The 26312-nt window shown below is 39.1% G+C and overlaps 1 protein-coding gene and 1 long non-coding RNA gene across 5 annotated transcripts; both read left to right on the top strand.

Moving 5' to 3' along the window:
• Window positions 1–26: 26 nt before the first annotated feature.
• LOC121725966 (zinc finger FYVE domain-containing protein 26 homolog) lies at window positions 27–26312 on the top strand. Of its 3 annotated transcripts, none has more exons than XM_042113169.1 (18): window positions 27–145; window positions 230–312; window positions 388–2035; window positions 2279–2397; window positions 2821–4527; window positions 4615–4713; window positions 5320–6132; window positions 6436–6710; window positions 7361–7495; window positions 9492–9619; window positions 17896–18308; window positions 18398–18868; window positions 20854–20922; window positions 21445–21601; window positions 21788–22076; window positions 22156–22290; window positions 23944–24070; window positions 25967–26312. In XM_042113169.1, the coding sequence occupies exons 2-18, from the start codon at window positions 247–249 to the stop codon at window positions 26132–26134; spliced, it is 6819 nt and encodes a 2272-aa protein (XP_041969103.1). In that variant the 5' UTR covers window positions 27–145; window positions 230–246; the 3' UTR covers window positions 26135–26312. The 3 variants fall into 3 exon arrangements, with proteins under 3 accessions (XP_041969103.1, XP_041969101.1, XP_041969102.1); XM_042113167.1 differs by having other exon boundaries at window positions 27–149; XM_042113168.1 differs by having other exon boundaries at window positions 27–153.
• Window positions 10118–11604, top strand: LOC121726000. Of its 2 annotated transcripts, none has more exons than XR_006035468.1 (4): window positions 10118–10640; window positions 10720–10937; window positions 11166–11243; window positions 11463–11604. It is a non-coding gene; the product is annotated as an uncharacterized LOC121726000 (long non-coding RNA). The 2 variants fall into 2 exon arrangements; XR_006035467.1 differs by having other exon boundaries at window positions 10119–10640; window positions 10720–10922.

Below are 26312 nucleotides of genomic sequence, written 5' to 3'. Positions count from 1 at the left end.
TATTTTGATAAATATAAACTGACGAAAGTATTTTTTTTTTGTTATAAATCTAACATAATCTAGAAAGATGTCTTAAGAATAAACTCCTTTGTTCAGTAAATGCAAATAAGCATTTCTAATTTCTTAGTTTGATAACAGCTGTATTGTAAGTAGGTACTGCTTGTTTAGATCGTTTAGTTAATAGAGTTTTTACAATTTAGTTCTTTGATGATTGATCCTTTTGTCGCAGAACCCTTGGGATACAATATGATTGAAGAAGAGCTGAAATACACCCTTCGCCTTCTAGATGATTTGTCATTTGATATTGTGGAGGTATGTATTAAAATAATATTAAAAAATCGTAGATTTAATAAACATAATATAATATAAGTACAACTTATGTTCTAGGAAATTGTGCAAATTCAAAATGACAGAAAACAATTATTGCCTGCAAAAAAATTATCAGATACCACTTTAAATTTCTTCAAACATAATTTAAAAAACAATCCTGTAACTACTTCAAGAGTTCTGAATTATTTAATTCAGAATGTATTAGAGAGTGATGTTCTACAAATACAACAAATATATTTTGAGGTGCTTCAAAATGAATTATCCAATAATTTTTCGGACAAAGTAACAACAATGCTATGCTTAATAAAGTGGGATGATCAATTTATCAGTAAATTCTATGACAAAATTGTTCAAGAATTCAAAAATGATTCTTTCAAACAACACAAAAAACAAATACTTATAAGCCTTATGACGCATGAGAAACCAAATACTCTAAAAGCTGCTTCTGATGTACTATGTAAGAAGGATGAAAATAAACAGTTTAAACTAACAGCAGAGTATATGATAGAGCTATGTTACCAAGACAAAATACACTGGCTGCTCAAAGCAGCTGATGTTTATAAGCAACAATTACATGATATGAAAAATGTGACTTTTGAAATCAACAATTTTACTAAACAAATATTGATAATGCTGCTAATTGATCTGACTAATTGTCCAGAAACATATGACTTGCTTTCTCTAGTCAATCAGTTGGCAAACATTTTCTCAATTCTCGACACTTATGTTACAACTGATACTCAATTGCAATTTTATGTGACTGAAATCAAAAGAGAATTGACAATAATAAAATTCTGCTTGGAAAATAACTGTAAAATATTATCTACTTCTATTTTTAACCAAATACTAACACAAAGTGCCCTGACAGTTATATCACAAGTTTGCAGATTATCTAAAATAGATAGATACAAGGTGTCGCAACTTCTGTCTGCAAATAATGAGTATGTCTGTGACCTCATGTCTCTAAGCAAACAAGGTGATTCTGTTATTAACCGCAGCTGCATGAATTGGAACATATCTGTATACAACAGCTACTGTGCTGTAACAAAAATAATAGACACAATAATTAATTCCTGTGATGGTTTTGAGAACACGCAGGAGATCAGTACATCGTTGGATGACCTCAAACGTCTCATTTTATGTATACAACCTTTGCAATGTTGCATAGAAGTAATCGAAACAATGTTTGCCTGCTTATTTATGAGATATGAGTACTTTGCTTGCTACGAACATACAAAAGAATTTCCATGCGGCACTCATTCAGAATGCTCCTATTTTTATTCCAAGAAGCAAAATAGACCAGTCAATAAGAGTGGTAGCTCCAATACTGGTTTTATGTGCAACTCCTACACTACTCAAATCATATTGGATACACTGAAAACTTGCTTAGAAATATTAAAAGAAAAAGAAGAAGTTAATTTCCTTGACGGCAGAGATAGCTGCAGGTTAAAAAAGATTGTTGACATTGTAAATCATTCCATATGGAAAATGCAACTGGTGTCCACTTTATCCCCTGACACAAGTTCTGTGCAAATCAAATCCTGCATGGACTATGTTGATGTCGACGAGAGCAGCGATGACGAAGACCAGGAATTCAATCAAAAAGTTTTAAAGAAAAAAACAAAAGTGAGAAGGCGTCAGCCGCACACTAAAACTGAGGTTGGTCATGATATGCTTACCTCGACTATTTCGGCCAATGAAGAATGTGAGTCTATTTTTTAATTTAAAGTATTAATAAACCTTCTAGTTGAAATCGCATGTTTCAACTCTCATAACTTAGAAATGCCAGAAACCTTGAAGTTGAACTTGCACATTTAAATTACAAACAAGGTCTATTACTCGAACATACGTGATAGTAACATAATATTTCTGTTTTGGAACCTTGCCTTAAATTAAAGGCCTACTTAAAGATATCATTTACTAATATAGGTATTTCATTTATTTTCAGCCTTTACAACAAAGAAGAATACAATTGACTTCATATCAATAATGCTAGCTAAGCCCCATTGCTTGGTAGCGTTGGCTCTTTATAACAATGACTTTTCTAAAGCGCATCATATTTTGGAGGTATACCTAATTGTTAAATTACATAAGTTTTAATTTCTTTTAATTCACCAGTGTTAGGTAGATAATGAGCAAATTTTGTTAAGGAATTTAGAAAATTTTTAAGTAACAGTATTAGTGATTCATATTTGATTGTTAAATACATCTCATGCTCTAGTAACCTTACGTGCGATAAGCAATTCAGACTACAGGCGCCAATATCGATAATAATATTTCCGTGTGCTCGTAACAGAACATTATACCTATAGCAGACTGAGTGTTATTGACACCGTGTCATTAACCCGCCCTGTTTTATTATTATGATTTTAATTTTGTACGTAAATATTTGATACCTATAATTGTACATATTGAGAATGAAACATAATATTTTTCATTGCTTATTTTACGTTTGAGTAACGTTTAAAACATCTTTTTAATTTTTTTTAGATGTTCGATTTATCTGACTCAGAAATAGCAACGGAAGTCGCATTCACGGAGCAACTGAGACATTTAATCAATAAAATAAAAAACATAATCTGCTACAGGGACACGTCTCGATATCCGAGTAAAGAATTGTCGGCCCTGTCTGTAGTCTCCACGGAGGTGATGGGCCTGGTGGAGGGGTTCCTCACCTGCAACAGAGCCCCCAACTCCTTCGACATAATGGAGCTCGGGGCCCGCCACCCCCACCTCCAACTTTACAGCCACCAAAACGCGCCCCTCATAAACGCAGTCGACATACTCCTGAGTAGCGGCCTCAACAGGGAGATCACTTACGGTCTCATAAACGTAGTGGAAAGGAAGCTGGCGGAGGTCCGGAGCGCCACCGACGTCACCGCCGTGAAGAAAACTAACTACATCCGTTTCGTGGAGGACCTCGTCAGCGTCACTTTCGAGATATTCGGCAACACCGAGAAGTCCTTCGACTTCGTCAACAACATATGCGAGCTGATCACCGACTGCCGGATACCGATAAAGCACAAGGAGTTCTGCAAGCTCAACCAGCTGTCCCACGAGCTGCGCCAGTGCTGCCTCGACCTGGCCGACGTCATCGATCCCGGCGACAGGAGCGGCCTCGACGAGAACGTCTTCCAAAAGTATCACCAGAATTACATGAACGTCGTGGCCGTCTCCGATAAAGATCTGTGCAACGTCGCCGAAGTCATGCGACACGGTAATAAAAAAGCTAGAGTTCACTACCTGAGAAAATGTTACATTTACACGAAGGCCGTGTCTCAGATCGAGCGGGAGGATTTCGCCGGCGAGTCGACGGCCGAGAGACCGTACTTCTCCGTACTGGAGACGGAGCTCCACGACATATTCGGGAGCATGCTGAACAACAAAGAGCTTCCCGTGTCGTTCCTCGAACCTATCTGTAAAAAGTTAAACGTCAACCTGATCCCCAAACTGATCCTGAACTTCTGCCCGTCGATCACGCTGGCCGGAAGTCTGAGGGAGGCCGAGGAGGAGAACTTCAATAGCCTGCTGCAGGTCGTGTACGACTTCAAGAATCCCGAGGAAAAATTGTTCGTCGAGCCGGTGGCCGACTTCTCGCCGCTGGAGCGGACGCCCGACCTTCAGTGCATGACGTACGTCGCCCTCAACAACTGGGTGCTCGCTCACATCATAAAGAAGATACACTCGACCCTCGCCGAAAGCACAATGCAAAACGTGGACGCGCGGACGAAGTGCCTGAACGCGTACATGGATTTGGAGAGGTTCGAGTGTACGAAGGTGCTTTTTAACGGGAATAAATATTTGGCGTCGCTTCACACTACCGTCGACCTAGACAAGCTGTTCCTGTACCTGCCCCGGCTGTTGGAATCCGGCAAGATTCTCCAGTGTTTGAGAATCATAGACGCTCTCTCGGAGTGGCAGGTCAAATGTAGCACAAACTTAACAAACCTCCGAGATTTGATTCTGTTTAAAATAGCGACGAATCCCAAAGTCAGTAACAACTGGAAGTACTGTCAGTATCTCAAATGTCCCGAATTAAAGCTGGACTTGATACTGAACAATCTGTCGTGCTGGCCGGCCGAGGGAGCTCTGGAGGTCCTGGATTATTTACGTTTTACTTTAGATCAAACTCAAATCGAGGAAGGGCTCTACGAGAAGTGTACAGACTGGATAATCAAAATACCTTTGTATGAGCAGGTGAGCAAAGTCTCGTATAACTAACAAAGTTTTTGGAAAGCAAATTAATCAAATAAAAATAATTATATTATATTGTTCCTACTTCAGATATCGTCAATTATGGGCGAAAATCACTGGTACGATGTTCTTGAAAAATCTGAGGACAGCCCTGAGACAATAATCGAAACTCTAATGGACAGCCAACAGGTACACTTTAAAGAATTGCAAAATAAAGTCCATAATATTATGTAATAAACGATAGATAGAACAACTTGGGGCGAACAAAATGTGGTTACGTACGAAAGTCAATGAAACGGAGGGGGGGAAGAGCGCGGGCGGTGTGCGCGCACTGTCGTCTCGACGCAAGGTTGTGGTTGCGATGTGGTCGGTCATGGTTGCGATGTGGTCGGCCGTGATTGCGATGTGGTAGGTATCACACAAGTGGTCGACAACGACTGCAAAATGTGGTACGTGTGAGTGGTCCAGTTCATTTACAATACGAAATATACGCCCGACCACGTGGTGTGGTTGTGGTGGTCGTGTGGTTGTGGTGGTCGTGTGGTTGTGGTACGTGTGGTTTGGCCCTTAGTATGTTTGTATGTAATAACTAATAACTAATAATATGTTTCGTATGTGTATATTATCGTCCGCCTTAAAATGAATAAGCTAATGTAAAACTTATTATTTAAATTTAATTGTATGCAGATGGAATCTATGTCTCGAATTTATAAGGTGTTTACAATATTTCTCTTAAATTACAACCTTGCTATAAAACGTAACCAAAATATTAGTTAAACACATTTTTTATTTCAGTTTAAGCTTTGTCTGGATTGGGCGGATGCACACAACGTGTCACAGAATATGAAGAACCTTATTATATCCAACCTTCTGAGACAGATGTTCGAATACACCAACGAAGCGACGCCGACGCTCGTCAGAGACCTCCTTCTGAGACTACCGACAAATCAGACGCTGAGCCTGATAGAAAACGAAATATCAAAAATAAGGAACCTAGAAATACTCCAGGTCTGCATCGACTTCATTACCGCTCACGCGTCGACGTGGAAATCCTTCGAAAACATCAAAATCGGCTTCCAAATCATGACCGAAATAGAGAAGAACGTGAGGCATCTGTTTTGGGATCTGATAGACAAGCCTCTGCTTATGATAGAACAGTTTCTCATGAATAGCAAACTCGACGTCCTCGCGCAAATTATAAGCAGGATATCCCCGAATCTCAGGAACGACTACAACGGCGACAATCTCTACTACAATATAAAGTGCATCGACACCATAGTTATATCGCGCAACGCCGTCGATGCGCTGCTCAGGTTTTACGCGGAGAAGGCGCTCGACTTGAAACATCAGAGCCCCACTGGTGCCCCACCCGTGAAACTTCTAGAAGATTCCCTGCTACAGTCCATCGACTCGATAAACATAGAGGCGGCTTCGAAGCCGTTCGTGATGCCGGAGCAGGTGCCGACGAAGGAGCAGTGGGTGGACGACAGCTCGGTGGACCGGTGCATGGTCTGTAAGATATCCATATTCTCAATGATCATCCGCCGCCACCACTGCCGCCGCTGCGGCCGCATCGTGTGTCACGCCTGCTCTAGGAACAGAATGCAGGTGAATTATATCTTATTAACCGTTAGGGTGATTGTTATATCTTAATCTACAATTACAAATCGACAGGGTGATTAAATTGCTGTCTGTCAAAAAAATTGTATATAACATTTCTCACAGACAGCAGACATCGTACACAATATCTGGTGTCGAAGGCCTGTTGCATTGTTGTCGCAAGATACACAATCAGCCTCCTGATTTTTAATCACAAAAATTCGGTCGAGTTTCTTTTTGTAGTTAACAGTAATAATAATTGGATTAAAATGAATACTACGATTGAAATAAAATTTTAATTATCACATTCAGGTCCCAACGTATCCGAGCGGGGTCAAATTTCGAGTGTGCGACGATTGTTACGTGCAAACGTTGAACAAGAAGTCAAAGTTCGAGCAGGAGAACATGATGGGGAGCAGTCACTCGGACTCCGCCGCCAGCGGGACCACCTGCCTCGACTGGTGCCTCTCCCTCAACCCCAAGAGAAACGAGGCGGTTCGCGACGAGTTCAGCTACGAGTTCACACCCAACGTCACACTCTGTCTCACTATTATGAAAATGCACTCAACGAATTTGGATTATCCGAGGTAAAATTCGATTTTGGATTCGATAGTATTTTAATAGTAACTATAAGTAGTAAATAAAACCTAACTGTCAACTTAAATACTAGAACAGAGTACTAACACAAAATTCTATATAGGCCAATACTTTCCATTTGTCCAGCTATCTCTTGCTGGTCTCCATCCAGGTCCGGATGGAGGTCCAGGGTGAAAACCGGCGTGAAACAGCGCTTGCGCTGTGTTTCGCCGAGTGAGTGAGTTTACCGGAGGCCCAATCCCCTAACCCTATTCCCTTCCCTACCCTCAACTATTCCCTTCCCTTCCCTACCCTCCCCTATTACCCTATTCCCTCTTAAAAGGCAGGCAACGCACTTGCAGCTCTTCTGATGCTGCGAGTGTCCATGGGCGACGGAAGTTGCTTTCCACCAGGTGACCCGTTTGCTCGTTTGCCCCCTTATTTCATAAAAAAAAAAAGGTCATCGTTTGGTCTATCCTTTTCGTCTCTTTTCATGTCTAGGATACCATTTCATTATGTTCTTTGTTCATTTATTCCCATGTCTGTCCGTATTCCCAATCCAGTTCCATTTTAGGTTTCTATTTTTTTTTCAGTACATCTGTCATTTTTGTTATATTTCACTACAGTAGTTGGCAATTTATAAACCTGAAATGTTTTGTAGATTCCTGCTGGACCGCAGCGACGAGGTGGCGCGCGAGTTGTCTAAAGGCGGCGACTCGCGGCTGCTGGTGCGCGCGCGCCGCTCCCTGTTGCTCGCCGCCGCGGAGCTATACGCACGGACGCCCACGCAAAAATCGTAAGTTTCCATACACGCAGGATATAAAAATTATTCCTCCTTATATTTATATTTCTCCGACAGCGAACGAATACAATGTTACTCTAAAAGTCCAATTAACTGATGATATTAGACAAAACCGTAAACCCCATAGGAATTTTCTGTCAATATGGCATTTTGTGTCAAGGCACAAAACGCATTGCGGCAAGTCGCAATAAGTGTGCTTACTACTTCTTTCTTTCGTTATTATCGTTTGGTAATAGTTTAAGCTTTGCATTAGCACATTTTAGGCTACCGTTTATGTTCCAATGATGTTACAGTTTACTCCAAAGTCTAATCATAACGAGGTTCAAGATTCTTATAAGATTGATAAGGCTAACAGTAGCACCTAGTGCGTCATAAAGAAACCTTTAGGGAGGCCAATGACGTGACAAACGCGTCATATGAAAATTGTTGTAATTATGCTTTTGATGCGATTTAAACCAAAAATCTTTTTATTTTATATAAAAAATAACACATCAGAGACAATAACATCAGTGACCACGTGATTATTTTAGAAAGTTAAATTGTCAGGTATCTTCAACCATATGGTATAATTGTTTATTAATCCATAATTATTCACACACTAAAATATTAAAAAAATGTCTAATAAAATGCCATCTACCGAGCTCCTTTATAGTGCATATTTATTTTAATTCAAAATGCATAAATAATTTGTGACAATAATAATGTTACCAATTTACTACATGCAATAATATTTAGCTCATCAAGGTCAAGAACTAATAAACGGGATTCTAGAATTTTTTCCTGCCCAACAAAGGTCTATTAAATTCTTGTCGATTAAAAAAAAACTAAGAACACTTCTCTTGTACTATCTTTAGACCTCCGTGCAGCCTAGCCTATCACGAAACGGGGGCTAGACCTGGGATGCCAATGTAATGGAATATATTTTCGTTTTCTAATTTCTGGAAAAAATATACCGGGAGGCCCATTTAGAACGGTCAGTATGGAAGAGTCTGAAACTGTAATACATACGAAGATCCTGTTCTTAGAAACCGTGAAACTCACTCACTCGGCGAAACACAGCGCAAGCGTTGTTTCACGCCGGTATTCTGTGAGAACGTGGTATTTATCCTGTCGAGCCGGCCCATTCGTGCCGAAGCATGGCTCTCCCACGTCCTGATAAACAATTTCAAAATCAGAGCTTGAGCATGCTCTAATCACTGTAAAATGTTGTTTCAATGGGCATTGTCCAAAAAAAAATCACATGTACTTTTTATATTTTTTTTCGTTAAAATAGGGTATTTTAAGAATATGAATTAAATAATTTTGAAATTCATTGGCTAGTTTTATCTCAATAAATTTTTAAAGTTTCGCTCTGACGTCATCATCGGCCGCCAATTGACCTCTGCATATGTTTTAAATTTCCTTTCAATCTTATTTATAATGGCTGTTTCGTCAAATGCAAGTTCTCATTATGTGAAAGCTGATACGAGAAGCTTAAAAAAAGTTCAAAACGTAATGTCGATTTTATTGCTAATTTAACGCCATTGAAGGTCAAACAAAGGTTAAACGTATTTGTTCAAAAATATAAGTAACTAATGGGTATTTTTTTTCGTTTATATACAGAAAAACGATCACTGACCTTATTCCTCGAAATGTTTTTGTAATGAGCAAAATTTAAAAAAAATGGACAATCCCCATTATAAAATAATCACCTTGTGTCTTTATGTCACTAATCAGTAGATTTGATATAAAAAAAAAAGATTTTTTGAATTTCGATCCAAATGTTTACAACTCATAAGTAGGTGCGTCATCATTTAGGAAGGCCATTGACGCGACTTGCGTGTCAATCAATTTAATGTCCTCCAAAAATAAAGGCGGCAATGAATCGGTTAAACAAGAAGCTGTACAATGTTGCGTTCTTGTCTAGTTCATTAAAAAAGTCGCTTGAAACACAACGACAAAACATTGTGTAGCTTTCTATAATAGTAAAGAGGTTACTCTGTAAACGCAGGTCTGGCGGCGCGGTGGCGGAGGCGGGCGCAGCGCACGCGGCACGGTGCCTGGCGCACGCGGACGCGCTAGCGGCGCTCGTGCGACACCACGCCCACCACCTCGTGCCGCATCACGCCGCGCACCCCAGTCAGTATAATCGAAAATGTTGCCGTTGAATTAACCATTTTTAGGGTTCCGTACCCTGTAGGCTACGGGAGGAGGAATTTAAAATAAAATTCTGGATGTATGAGTAAAGTCACTGTATATTAACGGAAGACCACAAATATGTACACTTCAGAAAAAACTAAAATAGACTGCCCACAAAATCCGCCGACAATTCTCTTTTATATCATACCACGAAAAAACAGTTGAATTTCGAGGCGTCGCTTCGCCATAGACAAAACATAACTTCGTTTTTTTTTTACATTTCTTAAAGGTGCAATACGGTGGCGGTCACGTCGCCAACATTCCCCACCCCAGTGCTGGAACAGCACTCCTAGCCCATAGGTACACGTGCGACGCGGGCCGCAGAGCGTCTTAGAATTCCAGCCCTAGTGCGAATGTCCACCACTCTGACGCGCTCATCTTTCCCTGGCATGACCGCCTCTACTGTTCCCCGCAACCAACAGTTTCGCGGAGAATTCCGCAGGGCTATCACGTAAAAATAGCGATTAACAAACCATCAGCAAAAATCGCGCGATGATCGCGCGATCGATTGCTGGGTATAAAAAAAAATGGTATCATGTAAGCGATCGCTCGCGGATCGCTCGCTTATCGTTTCAATGCACTTTTGCGAGTACACTAGCGCCAAAAACAATTTAGTAGCAATCAAAGGAACTATTATTGGAATGTCAAATCAAACAAACTTCGACAATGTTTACAAGTGTTCACGTTTCTAATGTATACAAAAGTACTCTGCGTTCGCTTTAGTTGTGATTGTTTCGTGAACAAAATAACAAGTGAGCGAGATTATACAAGTACAATACTGTAAAATGTAAAATCTTTGGTATTTCACCAATGTATTAGCTGGATTTCCTTGTGAAATAGCCAAAGGAGTAGATCTTGGGTCAATCTGAAAAGAAAATGTTGAAAACCGTAGAATAATCTTGCCCATGAGCCTAAAGCTCTAGAATCTAGATTAACAAAATCTTGAGAACAATAGAAAAAGGTAAGCATCCTTAATTTGTACTTTCCTGATGTTACTTCTCCCTTTTTTGCCTTTTCATAACACTTTTCTATTTTTGTAGTACTGGGCTGACCTTAAAAGTTAAAAGCAATAGCAAGATGAAGCTATGGCTAACAGAGGTGGTACTTTGGGGCCTGCTGATGCTGCTGGTAATCAAAGATGATGATATGGCTTACCAATAAACAAAGTCGACAATGAAGTCTTGGCTTTCATCGCAGAGCACTAGTATTTGGTGATGGTGAACATAGAATTTTATTATACTCTGTAAGTACTAAGTAGGTAAGTTCTACAATTTCTAACTAACCTATTAAAAACATAATCTTAATAATTACCTATATTTTTATTAGATAAGTGAGTTTATATAGTGAGGCTGAAATGCCAAACCATCCAATACAATATTATTGGATGATTTCTGTGGAAGTAGTTGTTCCTTACAGTAAATTTTACATTAGTGTTGAATTATAGGCAGAAGTAAAGATTTTTTCTTAAAATAACTTTATTTTGCAGATATTATGGATTTCATTGAAACTGGGCCGTCTGCTTCAACTACGAGTAATTTGAATAATATTGCTTTTATTATACTCTGTAAGTATACAATTTCTATCTAACTTATTACAAAACATAAACTTAATACCTATATTTTTATTAGTGACTTTATACAGTGAGGCTGAAAAGCCAAACCATCCAATACAATATTATCGGATGATTTCTGTGGAAGTAGTTGTTCCTTACAGTAAATTTTAAATAAGTTTTAAACTATACAAAAAAATAAGTATTTTTTATTAAATTAACTTTATTTTGCAGATATGGATTTCATGGAAGCTGGGCTGTCTGATTCAAAGTACCATACCGATGACAAACTACGGAGTGCTGCTGAATCAACAATATTTGACTTGTCTTATTAGTTATAACAAATATTTATTATTGTTAAAATCATTTTAAAATGAAAAACTTTGTGTTAAAATAGATGACTGTGTGAAACTACATATTATACTTTGTCATGTTAAAATTATAATAAAAGTTGTCATATACAGTGTTACCTATAGTTTGGGGTTTATATTAAATAAAAAAACTCACTTTGTATGTACTTTATTTCTTTATTTTGTAAATTGACATTTTATAACATTATATAACTGATATGTACCTACTGATAATAATTATTAACTGTTAACAAAACATATTTTAGTGAGAATACAATAAAAAACCTTTAATAATTTGAATGTAATTTTGTTTTTGGTTCAGAAACCCACATTAGTATTAAATATGTAATTATTAGGAATACTAAACAGAATACAGCTATTAATAGAGTTACTATAATTGTTAATTATTAACAAATGCAAAGTAACAACTTTAAAGACTATATAGAGTTATAGACTATACTGAATTAATTGAGTGATATTGATAAATTTACATAAGTAGGTACATAATTGATAAAAACTTTACTTTGTAAGTATTAAATCAATTTGTAATAAAAATAATAGTTGTATTTTTATTTTAATATATAGTACATGTTAATATTTACAATATTGATATTTAAAACATCAGGATAAAACACTAATAAAGAAATTAACATTATTCATAAGAGCTTGTAGCACCTCCATCGTGGGTATCGCAGACCCCAGACACAATAAATTTTCAATTGTTATGCGGCAGCCAGCTGCCGCTTGGGGATTGATAGGTTTTAAGCAGTATTCTGATTTTAATAAACCTTTTTAACATTGGTTATAATATATTTCTGTTATTATTAAATAATACAAGACTAAATCTTTTATTTATTGTTGCACATTTCATTATATTGGAGACTAGCTGACCCGACAGACGTTGTCCTGTCTTGACGATTTAACCATGATTAAAATGAGTATAGCTCCATGCCAAATTTCATCAAAATAGATTAAATGGTTTAGGTGAAAATCATAGTTATCATCATAGTAAACTCACAGAAAACCGGCGTGAAACAGCGCTTGCGCTGTGTTTCGCCGAGTGAGTGAGTTTACCGGAGGCCTAATCCCCTTACCCCTACCCTATTCCCTTCCCTACCCTCAACTATTCCCTTCCCAATTCCCAAATTATCTATTTGTTGACTTCCGTTGTTCGCTCGACGATTCTGCATTGCCAACCGAGCTGTTTCACGGGCTGCTTCACTTTGCTCTCGTGATTGAGAAGCACGAAGTCGAGCCATACTATTGCGGCGCTGTTCACGTGCAATTTCTTGTTCTTCTTCAGTCCTTTCATTTGCAGTATTTTGTATTCTTCTTGCATTACGGCTTTGTCGGGAAAGATTCGATCGTCTTGGTCGCGGCATTATTAATTAAACTTCACTTCACTTCAATCCACTTGTTAATTATTTATTTAATAGAAATAGTTTTAATATTGATTTCTTACAAATATCAAATTGTCATCCATACGTCATTACATAGCTGTCATTTTACGTCAATTACATAGCTGTCATTTTCGTTTTGTTATTCCAAGTCTGATTCTTTTTTGTTATACCACGTTTTATAGTGACTGACGTTTCATGTCAAGTCACACAGGAACGCTGTCGAACGGGATAAAAAGTATCCTATGTCCGTCTCCTGGCTCTAAGCTACCTCCCTACCAATTTTCAGCCAAATCTGTTCTGCCGTTCTTGAGTTATAAGTAGTGTAACTAACACGACTTTCTTTTATATATATAGATTATGCATAAAATAATTAGTCATAAAGAAAATGTTTTACTTACTACTTAAAAATAAACCTTATTTCTGATGTATGTTTAAAAGTACTTATTCCATTTAATTCTACTTACATGAAGATAAATAACAATAACTTAATAGTAAACTACATGCAAATGAAACAAGTAACACTGTTTTACTGCTTTATTTTTCACTTCATAAAGATCACAACCTCTGCAAGTTCTTTGCGGTCTGCCACTCACTAAAAGCTGGTTCTCACTTTTTCAAAGAAACTGTAACATCCTGCAATGGCTTAAGTGTGGTCCTAAACTTGTTGAAGCACTTGGAAGTCGTCGTACTGGCAGGCGACGTGATAGTTGTTGCAGATGTTTCGCAACAACACAGCACATGTGTTAATTGTTGTTTTTCTTGTCAATGTGTTTAACTCGTCACAAACAGCTCCTTATTCAACCCTTGTAATGGGTTTTAAACTCAGAGTCAGACAGTTCCAGTGCCTGGGCTCGGTCGAGATTGCGAGGTCTTATTTAGCTGTATTTCTGGCTACATCTCTTGTTTCTCCTTCAAGAATGGCTTCTAATATGAGCACTGTATGCGCCAATGTTATAAAAATACGTTTTACAGTTTAAATATTGACGCAAAACACAACTAACCTCTCAGCGATAAACAAGCAATCGGTAAAAAATCACCTTTGTTGTGATCGCTATTTGACAGTTCAAATTGCTCGCCGATCGCGATCGCATTGCTGTCAAAAGCCTTACGTGATACGAAAAAATTGCAAAAGTATGGAGATTTAGCGATTGTAATGCAATTATAGTTCCTTGATTGTTCGGCAGAGGGAGTACTGTCGCTCGATTGCAATCGTATTGTTTTTGCTGATACATAATACGAAATTGCGATTTTTGCGCAATTTTTGCACAATTTTTGCTATCGTTTTGCTTTCGCGAGATACGTGATACGAGGGCGGGTCCACGATAAAAACAAAATCCCCTACTTTCAGAGGTGTCTCTTCCTGGGTCCATTTGCTCCTAGGGATCAGCTGCGGCAGCATCTCCTTTACCCAGCGAGACCAAAACATATCGGCAAGGCGTTGCGCTTACGTAAGAATAAATCGGAGTTGTCGAACTCCCCTAACACCGGTAAATTTGACGACGAACCTAAAAGAAAATGATTAGGCGTGAGGGCCTCCTCCGACCCTGGCTCCACGCTCACATGCGTTAACGGACGACCGTTCACTATCTGTTCGACCTCAGCCATCAGTGTGAGTAGAACTTCCTCACGGGGGGTGCGCTCATTTAATATGACTTTAAGTGAACTTTTGACAGTTCGAATGAGGCGCTCCCATGCCCCACCCCAATGCGGACTGGAGGGAGGTATAAAGGTCCAGGTTGTGCCGTAATTAATCGCGGGGATAATGTGTTGGGACTTAAATTTTGAATACATTTACGAATTTCGGTATCGGCGCCTCGCAAATTCGTACCGTTATCAGAATACAAGTGTAGCGGCCATCCTCGTCTAGCCGCCATCCTACGGAGAGCCATTATCAAAGAGTCCGTTGTTAAAGACGATACGATTTCAATATGAATGGCTCTGACAGTTAAACAAGTAAATAATACGCCGTATCGCTTTTCCCTTCTTCTACCGATTGCAATTTCGATAGGACCGAATAAATCGAGCCCGCAGTAACTAAACGGTCTTTGGTGATGCGCCAAGCGTGCCTCCGGAAGGTTCGGCTTCCAGTTGGGCTTCCAGTTGCGCCTTCGCTAGGGCTTCTGAAGCCTCAGCTGCCTCCAGCTCGATGAGCTTCTTTTGGGCCTCGAACTCGAGATTTCTGGACATTCTGGACATTTTGGACGACTTGCTATGAGTCTTCCGTTCGGACTTTATGGATCCACGGCAGACAGGCTCTGACCTGTGACTGTTGCCGCGGTCCCCGGTAGTTCGTACATCCCCATAAGGTTCCTCCCGTGCCGACTGACTCTGCAACATCCTCTGCCTCGCGCCACGAGTAAGTACCATATCGTGTGGCGCAGGATTGGACATCGCGTGCTGATTACTGACGAAGAAAATAGACGATCCGTCTCGAAGGACCAGCCTTTGTAGGCTACGGGAGGAGGAATTTAAAATAAAATTCTGGGTGTACGAGTAAAGTCACTATATATTAACGGAAGACCACAAATATGTACACTTCAGAAAAAACTAAAATAGACTGCCCACAAAATCCGCCGACAATTCTCTTTTATATCATACCACGAAAAAACAGTTGAATTTCGAGGCGTCGCTTCGCCATAGACAAAACATAACTTCGTTTCTTTTTTTTACATTTCTTAAAGGTGCAGTACGGTGGCGGTCGCGTCGCCAACAGTACCCAAAGGGTAAAAACAATCCTATTACTGAGACTTCGATGTCTATCCGTCTGTCTGTCCGCCTGTCTGTCTGTCTCCAAGCTCACTTAATAACCGCTATAGCTAGACTTTTGAAATTTTCACAGATTGTGTATTTCTGTTGCCGCTATAACAAAAAATAATAAAAACAAAATAAAATTAATATTTAAGGGGGTCTCCCAAACAACTAGGGTATGTTATTCGAATATTCGAATACTCGTTTTATTCGAATATTCGAAGATTTTATTATTCGATTATTCGCCGAATTATTTTTCGAATAATTCGAATAGTAAAAATATTTTTTATTTTTGTTTAAAATGCTATCAAACATAAAATTAACATGGAATAAGAACACAATTGAGTTTGTTTCAGAAAAATAATATTATTAATGAATATTCTACATCTTTAATGTTAATATTATAATATATAAATCTGTTTTTAGTCTAACTAATCAGTATACGACCATTCATCGTCACCGTTGACCATGTTTTAGAAACGTCTAATAAATTCATTTGCATGTTTTTAGGCAAAATAACGATTTTGCCTAAATAAAGGGGGGAGGGGTCAAAAAATCTTAAAAAGTAGGTCACGTAGTATGGGTATGCTCCCTAAGATGATCCATGCGTCGGATGGGTATGTAAAAAGTCGGTCCTGCGCCTGATCTCTCGCCAGTCGTGTCGGTCTTCCGACCGACCGACGGTCTTCCGTCCGTCAGTAAACTGGGTTTTGAGAGTAAAGGAATAGAGAGTGCTCTTGTGTACTGCGCACACACTTGGGCACTATAAAGTAACTCCTGCGTAGCTGGCTTGGTTTCAATGAAATCGGCCACCGTCACCGAAAACTGGTGTAGGAGCTATTATTAATAATAATAATTAAATAAAATAAAAATTTAAGGGGGGCTCACACACAAAAACATAATTTTGGCCTATTTTGCCTCTATAACGGTACGGAACCCTTCGTGCGCGAGTCCGGCTCGCACTTGGCCGATTATTTTAAGATTCAAAATCTTTGTAATAAGCATCTAAGTAGTATGTAACATAATATAAACTGAGCTAAGGAGCACAAGGGTGCAAGCAGGCAGATGCTTTAAAAAATAATAACATTTGTAACTTGCAATTTCTTCGTTTCTTTAAAAATTTTATTTCTTATAAACAAGTAAACATAATATATAACGAATATAGGCAATAACATTAAGTAATCCTCTTTAGAAAATAATGTTTCTAGACACATTTTTCAATTACAAAACTTTTTGTTTAGTGTTACATACTTGTTTACGTCTGTTACTAAGGCAAGAGTATAAATAAATAAATAAATCAAAATGGGTATCATGATACACTTTTTGAAAGTCGAACGAAGAAACTACGATGCCTACCACCGGTTCGGGGACTACCCGCCGAGAAGAACCGGCGTAAGAAACTCGCACGGGGCCATCTTTTACTAAAAAAATGTAAAATTACAATGTTATGGCTTGCAGCTATGTAACAAAAAAGAAAAGTAACCTGCATGGAGCCACCCTATTCCCAAGGTGTGCTGTCCTCGAAGAAATCATTTACTTTATAATACGCTTTAGCACACAAACGTTCTTTAACTGCTTTTTTAAATTTGTTTAAAGGTAGATTTTGAACATTTTCTGGGATTTTATTGTATAGGCGTATACATTGGCCTTTAAAGGATTTGCTTACTTTGGCTAGTCTGAACATTGGTATTGCTATTAATTATTATTTTTTCAAAGATTTTACTTAAAGTCGGCAATATGGATATTGGTCTATAGTTGGCTGGGTCTGATTTCTTTCCAGCTTTAAATAGAGGCATCACCTTGCTGTGCTTCATTAAGTCTGGGAACACACCACTTTTTTATACAATTATTAAAAACTAAGGCTAGGTAAGGGGCAATGATGTCAATTACTGATTTTATAATTTTTGTGGACATACCCCAGAGATCAGTAGTACTTTTAATATTGATTGATTTGAAAGTCTTGATAATATCTCTGGAGTCAATATCTTTAAAAATAAAATTGACATCACACTCCTTGATATGTTCTCTAAGTATTTTTACTGCAACTGTAGGTGATGAATTTAAGTTCTTTGTAGTTGAGATTGGTATGTCTGCAAAAAACTTCTCAAATAATAATTTCAGTTTTTATATAAGATAATCGAGTAAATCTCAATTATTTCTTTATTACAGGTCAAATAGTTCGGTCGTTACTAGAAGCCGAAAAATGGGAGCTGGCGCTGGAGATAGCGACCAAGTCAGGCCTGCCGCGCCACAGCGTGCTGGCCGCCTGGGGCAAAGCGTGCCTCAAGGCCGGCTGCTTTAAAGAAGCGCGAAGAAAGTTCGCACACTGCTTCAAGAATGCTCCGAATATTAGCGTCGACTTCTCCGAGGAGGTAGAATATGGGAGGGAGGCTGCCGAAGTCCAGTTCGTGCACCGCAGACTCCAAAGTATAAGGGGAGAAAGATCTACGTCGACATCGAGCAACCAGTCGGACGGCCGCTCGCGCTCCAACCCACCTCTGCTGAACGAGATTATAAGTATGTTGGAGGACCTCAACTACCCCGTCAACCAGCAGCTACTCGACAAGGCCGAATCTATTAAGGTAAGTACACGAGCTATCTAATATATTTACCACAATTTCTGCTACTTTAAATTATATTTACACTATTAAGTACTTCTACAAATTCACAGATCACCAATGAAAAATTAACAAGCATGAACACGGGCAAAAAGAAAATTCCTCTTGCGGAACCAGCGTTAAATATAATGCACACTTTGGCGAGCGTTAAGAAGATAAAAAACGGCGACTATTCCGACTTTCAAACGGGATTCGTGCCGCCGAAGAAGTCCCTCGCTCACGGTCTTCTACGCAGGAACAATAACCACACCGAACCGAAGACGGACCACCAACAGAAGCGACTCGATCCGTTCTTTTACAAGGAGTGCGTTTACTATCTGACCAACTACGGGTCGCACGTTGCTAATATTATGTTCTACATGAAACACAGCAGCCTCGGCGAGGTCATCAAATACTGCTACGACAACATGGTCGAGAAGGAGACCTTCACCGATACGGTTTACATGGAGTGCTTGAAAAAAGACAAAGTCAATGATCTATTGAAAGCGATGAGCGACATGGACAGTACACTAGAAATGTGGTCGGTGCGTATCCCACTTTATTATTTTAGTTGCAGCTATTTCTATTTTGATATAGTGCAATATAAGACGTCAGACAGGGTGAGACTTCTTATAACATAAACTTTTGTCTTTATCGTCTTTATGTTCTGTTACAAAATAGAATACTATATTAAAACCTGTTCACATTTAGAGATTATGTAACAACAAAATCTTTTCAAAAACTTAATAGCTCTAATCTTATCTTATATCTTATCTTATCTTATATATATATATATATATATATATATATATATATATATATATATATATATATATATATATATATATATACTAGCTATTCGACCGAGCTTTGCTCGGTATTCAATAAAACACGAATAAAATGACATTTTCTAAAAATAATTCCTAGCTAGATCGATTTATCGCCCCCGAAACCCTCTATATACTAAGTTTCATGAAAATCGTTGGAGCCGATTTTGAGATTCCAATTATATATATACATACCTATATACAAGAATTGCTCGTTTAAAGATATAAGATATATAATTGGAATCTCGGAATCGGCTCCAACGATTTCCATGAAATATAGTATATAGGGGTTTTCGGGGGCGATAAATCTATCTAGCTAGGAATCATTTTTAGAAAATGTCATTTTATTAGTTTTTTATCGAATACCGAGCAAAGCTCGGTCAAATAGCTAGTAATTCTAATGCTGCGTTTCTACGCTTGCCGAGCCTCTTCAAGCGTCCACAAGCACGAGCGTAGAAAGAGAGTATCTCGCTTGGATTGCGTGAGCTTGCGGACGCTTGTGTACGATCCGGAGTAGTGTCGTTTTTTGGACACAGATCAAAGGGCGTTTGCGGCAAACCACACGTTGGCGCGCGCTTAGTAGCCGCTGTGATCTCGCGACGAACGCATGTCTAGTTCTGACTCAATAATCGCCCAAGTCCCGTTTTTACCCTTTGGGTACGAAACCCCAAAAAATGAGTAGCTGGTCCAACGAAGAGAGTTTATCGTTTTTGGAATATTAAACCAAACCGAACAAATGTATCTGGAATCCCAAAGATGTTAATAGCCACAACACAACAGACACAAGTTCGGTGTCCGCCATGCTTGGATGTACGTAACACACTGACGCATTCACAAGCGTGTAAATGACTTCCAAATGCAAAGCGAGATTTGTGGACGCTTGCCGAGCCTCGGCAAGCGTAGAAATGCAGCATTAGAATTATTAGAGCTTCAACAAAATCTTTTCAAAAACTTAATAGTTTTTGAAAAGATTTTGTTGTTACATAATCTCTAAATGTGAACAGGTTTTAATATAGTATTCTATTTTGTAACAGAACATATAAATACTTTCCTAATAAACTAAATAAATAAGTAAGACTGTGACTGTAGCATATTAGCTTTATGCATAAAATATATATACTTACAAGTGTATCTATACTAATATTATAAATGCGAAAGTATCTCTGTCTGTCTGTCTGTCTCGCTTTCACGCCAAAACTACTGAATCGATTGTAATGAAATTTTGTACCCACATAGTCTAAAGCCCGAGAAAGGACATCTAGGCTACTTTTTAACTGGAAAAAAGGGTTGTAAGAGAGTATACGTATACGTAAATTTGTTCAAATTAAGTTAGTTCCAAAAATTCATAATAGATGGCGCTGTGCGTCGTCAACATCGCACAACTGCTTACTCATACGTGTTTCTATAAGAGGTGGTAAGGATGATGGATTTTCGCGATGTATCTGAAGTTTTAAGAAGATTTTTGAAGTTTGAAGTACCTAATCGTACACGTACCGCGGAAGCAACTGTGTAGCCTACATGGAAACGGGAACTACCGCGCGCTATAAGCTGAAGTCCACGCGGGCGGAGTCGCGGGCAACAGCTAGTTAAAAATATATTTTCTCTTTTTTATCTGTCACACGAAAACACAGTAAACTCGGTAGTGTACTGACCAGCTAACGATTTGCAGACAACTTAATTTTTGTTATTATTTTTGTTTGCAGGAGTACATAATGCATGTGTGCCGCACGCTGGAGGCAGGGCGGCGGTTGGAGGCGCTTTACGCACTGCAGGTAATGAGATTATTACTGTTTTTTTTTATAATAGTACGTTTTTATCATTCGGCTGTGGCTGTTGTAATTAACACGTCGATCGTGGAAAAACGAGACACAATAGATATTCTATTGTGTCTTGTTCACCGGTGAGCGTATGGGGCTTGATGAACTTAAATCAACAACGCCTCTGTGGTTTAGAGCGTGGCTCTTGACTTGAGGTCGAGGGTTCGATTTCCGCGTTGAAAACATGTTATTTACAAGTTTGTTTAGGACCTGATCACCTGATTGTCTGACAAGTAATGCGTCGGATGGGCATGTCGCAAAAGTCGGTCCTGCGCTAAGGCGCAGTCTCTCGCCAGTCGTGTCGGTCGTCCGTCCCACTGTGTTATGAGAGTAAAGGAATAGAGAGTGCTCTTGTGTACTGCGCACACACTATAAAATTACTCCTGCGTGACGGTGGCCGGCCACCGTCACCGAAACCAGTGTGGGAGTTATTATTATTAAATAAATTCTTGTGTACATATTAAACTCTTTTATGAGGTTGGTACGGCGCAGCACGCTCGCGCGGCGGCGTCCTGCGCGCTGCTGTACGCTCGCGCGCTGCCGCGAGGGGGCGGGGCTGCGGCGCTGCACGCGCGTGCGCACCACCTGTCCGCCGCCCTTGCACATCTCTCGCACGTTGTGCCCTCTGCTACTAGTGAGGATATATTTTTACGTCATATATTTTTTAATTGATTTAATTATCAACATTTAAAAGGTCTATGTTAAAATATCTGCAGTTTGACAATTAATCAACACCAATCAGTTGTCATAAATAGCTATAGTCATTGTAATGTTTGCGTTTTTTTAAGTTCTAATCTACAAATGTTATATTGTGTTACAGAGATCAATGATCCAAAATCACTTCAGTTCAATTTGGACAAAGTTACCATAGACAATCTCATAACGACGGTGTCGCGACAAATGGAACTAGCGAAGTATTTAGCAGAGTGTGAAGCGTCCGGAAGAGTCACGGAGAAAGTGTACAACGAAATAATACCCATTCAGGGAATAAGGACGGACAACCAAAGACCGCTGACTTTATTCGGATCGACCACAGACAAAATAAGACTTGTAGCTGTGGTGTTGGCTACCGGGCCGTCTGTGGAGGCAGGCTTTAATTTAGCATTTAAGTGAGTCGCAGGTTTTATTTTCATTTCTTATCCATTATTTATATCTTGATCCCATAAATAACTTGTTTTTTTTTTTCAGAATCATAAGTGAGCACAAATTAGACTCGATGAACATTTATACTCATGTTGCCAAATACCTTGTCAATACAGATCGATTTATGGAAGTAAAGTCTTTAGCAAAATGCATTAGAGCATCTAAGGAAACTGCTGCCAAGTAAGTTGTTATGTAATAGACATCTGCCAATGCCATTTGCATAGCGCTAGTATTGCCTATATTATGTAGTGCACGACTTTTTAGATAGCTGAGCAAAATGTGTCCTTTTTTAGGGTTCCGTAGCCAAATGGCAAAAAACGGAACCCTTATAGATTCGTCATGTCGTCTGTCTGTGCGTCCGTATGCCACAGCCACTTTTCTCCGAAACTATAAGAGCTAACTGCTATACTATTGAAACTTGGTAAGTAGATGTAGTATGTAAACCGCATTAAGACTTTAATACAAAAATAGAAAAAAAAATCTAACCTTTGCTAACGTTTTTTTTTCTAACGTTTGCGAGATAGACTATTCCAAAGCGGAAAAAAATGTTTTTATTGTTTCTGGGTCATGGATGTATATTAAATATGTGTATCATATAATAAAAATATATGTATAGTATCCATAATTCCATACTATCCATACAATATATATTATGTCTGGATAGTATGGAATTATGGATTGGACACTTTCGCATTTATAATATTACAAGCTATTTGACCGAGCTTTGCTCGGTATTCGATAAAACACGAATAAAATGACATTTTCTAAAAATGATTCCTAGCTATATCGATTTATCGCCCCCGAAACCCCCTATATACTAAATTTCATGAAAATTCGTTGGAGCCGATTCCGAGATTCCAATTATATATATATATATATATATATATATCCACAGCCGAACATATAACCTCCTCGTTTTTTGGAAGTCGGTTAAAAACCCAAATAACACAATTTGGGAAAAATATAATAAAAACCACACCAACTATAAAAAGTAGAAGAAGTGACAAAGTAACATGCCCGCCAAAACTCTTTCAGTTGTCAGTTTTAAGTTTGACAAGTATTGTAATATGTCAGCGTTTTCCTAAACTGTTACCTGTGTAGTATATTGGCCTATTCGCTTAGGCTAATGATCGCTTAGGCTTAGGTTTATTCTCGTGAAATTTAAACTAGAGAGACGAAGCAAAAAACATAGTAATATAATATGGAAATGTATAAATACATACAGTTTTATGTTAATATTATGCTAACGCGTTAGCATAATATTAATAACGGAAACTAGGTTTAAGATATTTTGATTTATGTCACACTTGACAGTACACTAATATTATTTAGAAACACAACCAATATGTAGTCAGTGATGCCAACCTGCAGATAATTTCAGATCGGTGGGGAACCAATAGAAAATCTAGAAGTGTCTACCGTCGCGCCGTCTGGTGGAGATTTAAAAAAAGAAAACCCATTGTTAAGTCCCTATTGAAAAACGCTTTGTTTCCGTTGTCTGGTACCCGTAACACACGTCCATCAGATACTTAGCACGGGGCCAGACTGACGTGGTATAAAGCGTTCATATATAAAAAAACTTGAGGGGTATCAAGGGACACCCGGATGGAACGAAGTTATAGAAAAATCCCGCCATAGAGGAATGGTAGAATTTTAAATTTCCCGCTAGTTGACGTCGCCATATCAATGTTATTTAGTACTTCGCAGGTACTAAATAAGTGTCGGTCAAAAAGTGTCGTTACAACTTTTTCCGTCTAGCCCCCTTTCGCAACGCGCGATAAGGAACTTCGTTCCAAAAAATATAGTAAGTATTATTGATGTTTTTGTTTTCAGCCTGATGAGCGAGCAGGTGCTGGAGGCGGGCGTGTGCGCGGTGGTGGCTCGGTGCGAAGCGCGCGGCCAGCTGCACGACGAGCAGGCCGAACTCCTCGTGCAGGACATACACTCCGTCTCTGTCAAGGTTACACCGTCACTCCCTTTTTATATAACTTTGATGAACATTACTTCATGTTTGTTTCAAACACAATTATAAAAAATGAATGTCAATATTTTTACTTTCTTGATGTCATAGTTTTAATTTTATGTGTACAGAACTACGAATAATCAAAACTAATGCTAAGTACTCACATACGGTTTTGCTCGATCGAGCAGTTACGTCGAGCGAAACCCGCGGCTCGGGATTTCGTCCACACATTCAGTATTGCTCGATAGTTATATTCTAAATCGATATATTTAATTCCATCAAGCCGGCTCGATGCGAGCCTTCGAGCTGTCAGTTTTGCGGTCCACACAGTAATTATTACTCGATTTGGAGTAAAACTATCGAGCAAAACCGCATGTGAGTACTTAGCGTAAGGAAGAGTAACTGTGTTAAAAAATTTGTTCCGATTTTATAATGGTGGCACTTCACATGGCTATTTGTATTTGCGTATTTGATGTATTCGCCAAACAATCGCCATGTGTAGACGGTACGTTTGACAAAGTATTGGTTTTATTTGCCTCTTTGACAAATATGACCAATACCAAATACACGTCGGTTTTTGACGCACATCAAGAGTCAGAGCCGGGACACATAAACACGATACGACGTCGTGTCGTACAACGCTTCACGATGCGACGTCGTGCAGCAAAAATATAAAGGTAAATTACAAATACGGCCTTCCACACATGGACGTCAAATACCAAACTTTTACTCACCTATTTGAGGGCCGGGACACATAAACACGATGCGACGTCGTGTCGTGGGAATCCATGACGAGCATCGTAAAAAACTACGACGCGACATCGTAACGTGCCACGATATACGGCACGACGTCGCGTCGTAGAAACTCCAGTAGAAATTTAAAGATGACGCGTCGTAGTTTTTTACGATGCTCGTCGTGGATTCCCACGACACGACGTCGCATCGTGTTTATGTGTCCCGGCCCTCAAATAGGTGAGTAAAAGTTTGGTATTTGACGTCCATGTGTGGAAGGCCGTATTTGTAATTTGCCTTTATATTTTTGCTTGTTTGTGTATACGACATACGTCAATAATATTGCCAAATGCAACAAATAGCAAATAGTAAATACCAATAGCCATGTGATATGCCACCATAAAATGTGACCCCGAATACATGCATACTTTATGCAAAAAGAGGCCCGAATACATGCAAGAATTTTGTGTAATTATAGATTGTCAACGGCATTATTTTGTTAATTTGAATGTAGTGTTTCGTAGCTATTGCCATAATTATTATTTTAGTATGCGAAAAGAACCTTGAGAACCAAATTCAAAACGATTAGGCGGGTCCACAACAAGCGAGCCGCCTCAGCCGCGGTCCGCCTCGCGCGGTATGCGCCGTACTCTCGCTTGGTGTGGACGTGGTTCGCCCAGGGCGGGCGCATGCTCACGCTCGGGCGAGCGCGCGCGCGTCTGAGCCGAGCGGTGTCGGTTTTTTGAAATGCTCAATGGCGCCTCAGTCGTTTGCCGCGCGCAGTGTGGACGTCACATGTTTTGGTACCATCGTGTCTTTGTGCTCAACTGAGCGGCTCGGGCTGTTCGAGCGAGGCAACCTTGCTGTGTACGCCCGTCCGCCTCGCCCTCGGTGAGCATGCCTCGCCCGCGGCTGCTCGCTTGCCGCGCGCGGCTTGCTTCGGCCGCGGCGGCTCGCTTGGTGTGGACCCGCCAACGAAGTATGGGAGTTACGTTAGCTTAGTTTTTATTATTCGTAGGTACAGAATTACAAATACTTATTGAGCAATGAGCATTAATTTTCAATAACTTAATGATAATCAGATCGTGTTTTTTAACTGCATGTAGGACTCCGAATCTTGGATAATTTCAGATATCAGTTAATAAAATTATTTTTATACAGATATCTTGCTACCTTGCTTGCCGTAATGTAAGCAACGCTTACATACTAGCAGCGAAACACGACCGAATCAACGACTTACGAAGAGTTTTACAAGAAGCTGAGAGGCTAGGAAACGAACAAGTGAGAAATGCATGTTTAAAACGATTGACTGCGAAAAGCTCTAGGTAATATACCTACATACTGTTATTACCTAGAACTTTTAGTTATACCATGTTATACAATATAATTAATGATTTTAACTGCCTGGTAAAAGGATTAGGAATCAATTGGTCAGGATATATATATATTTTCTTGTTGATTTTTCTACTGTTATAACTTATCTATATAATATAATACTATATTACTT

Source organism: Aricia agestis, chromosome 4 (genome assembly GCF_905147365.1).
Source record: "Aricia agestis chromosome 4, ilAriAges1.1, whole genome shotgun sequence".
In the NCBI taxonomy this organism is placed as follows: Eukaryota; Metazoa; Arthropoda; class Insecta; order Lepidoptera; family Lycaenidae; genus Aricia; species Aricia agestis.
The sequence above is the reverse complement of the archived record's forward strand: the minus strand, read 5'-3'. Positions and strand labels throughout refer to the sequence as shown.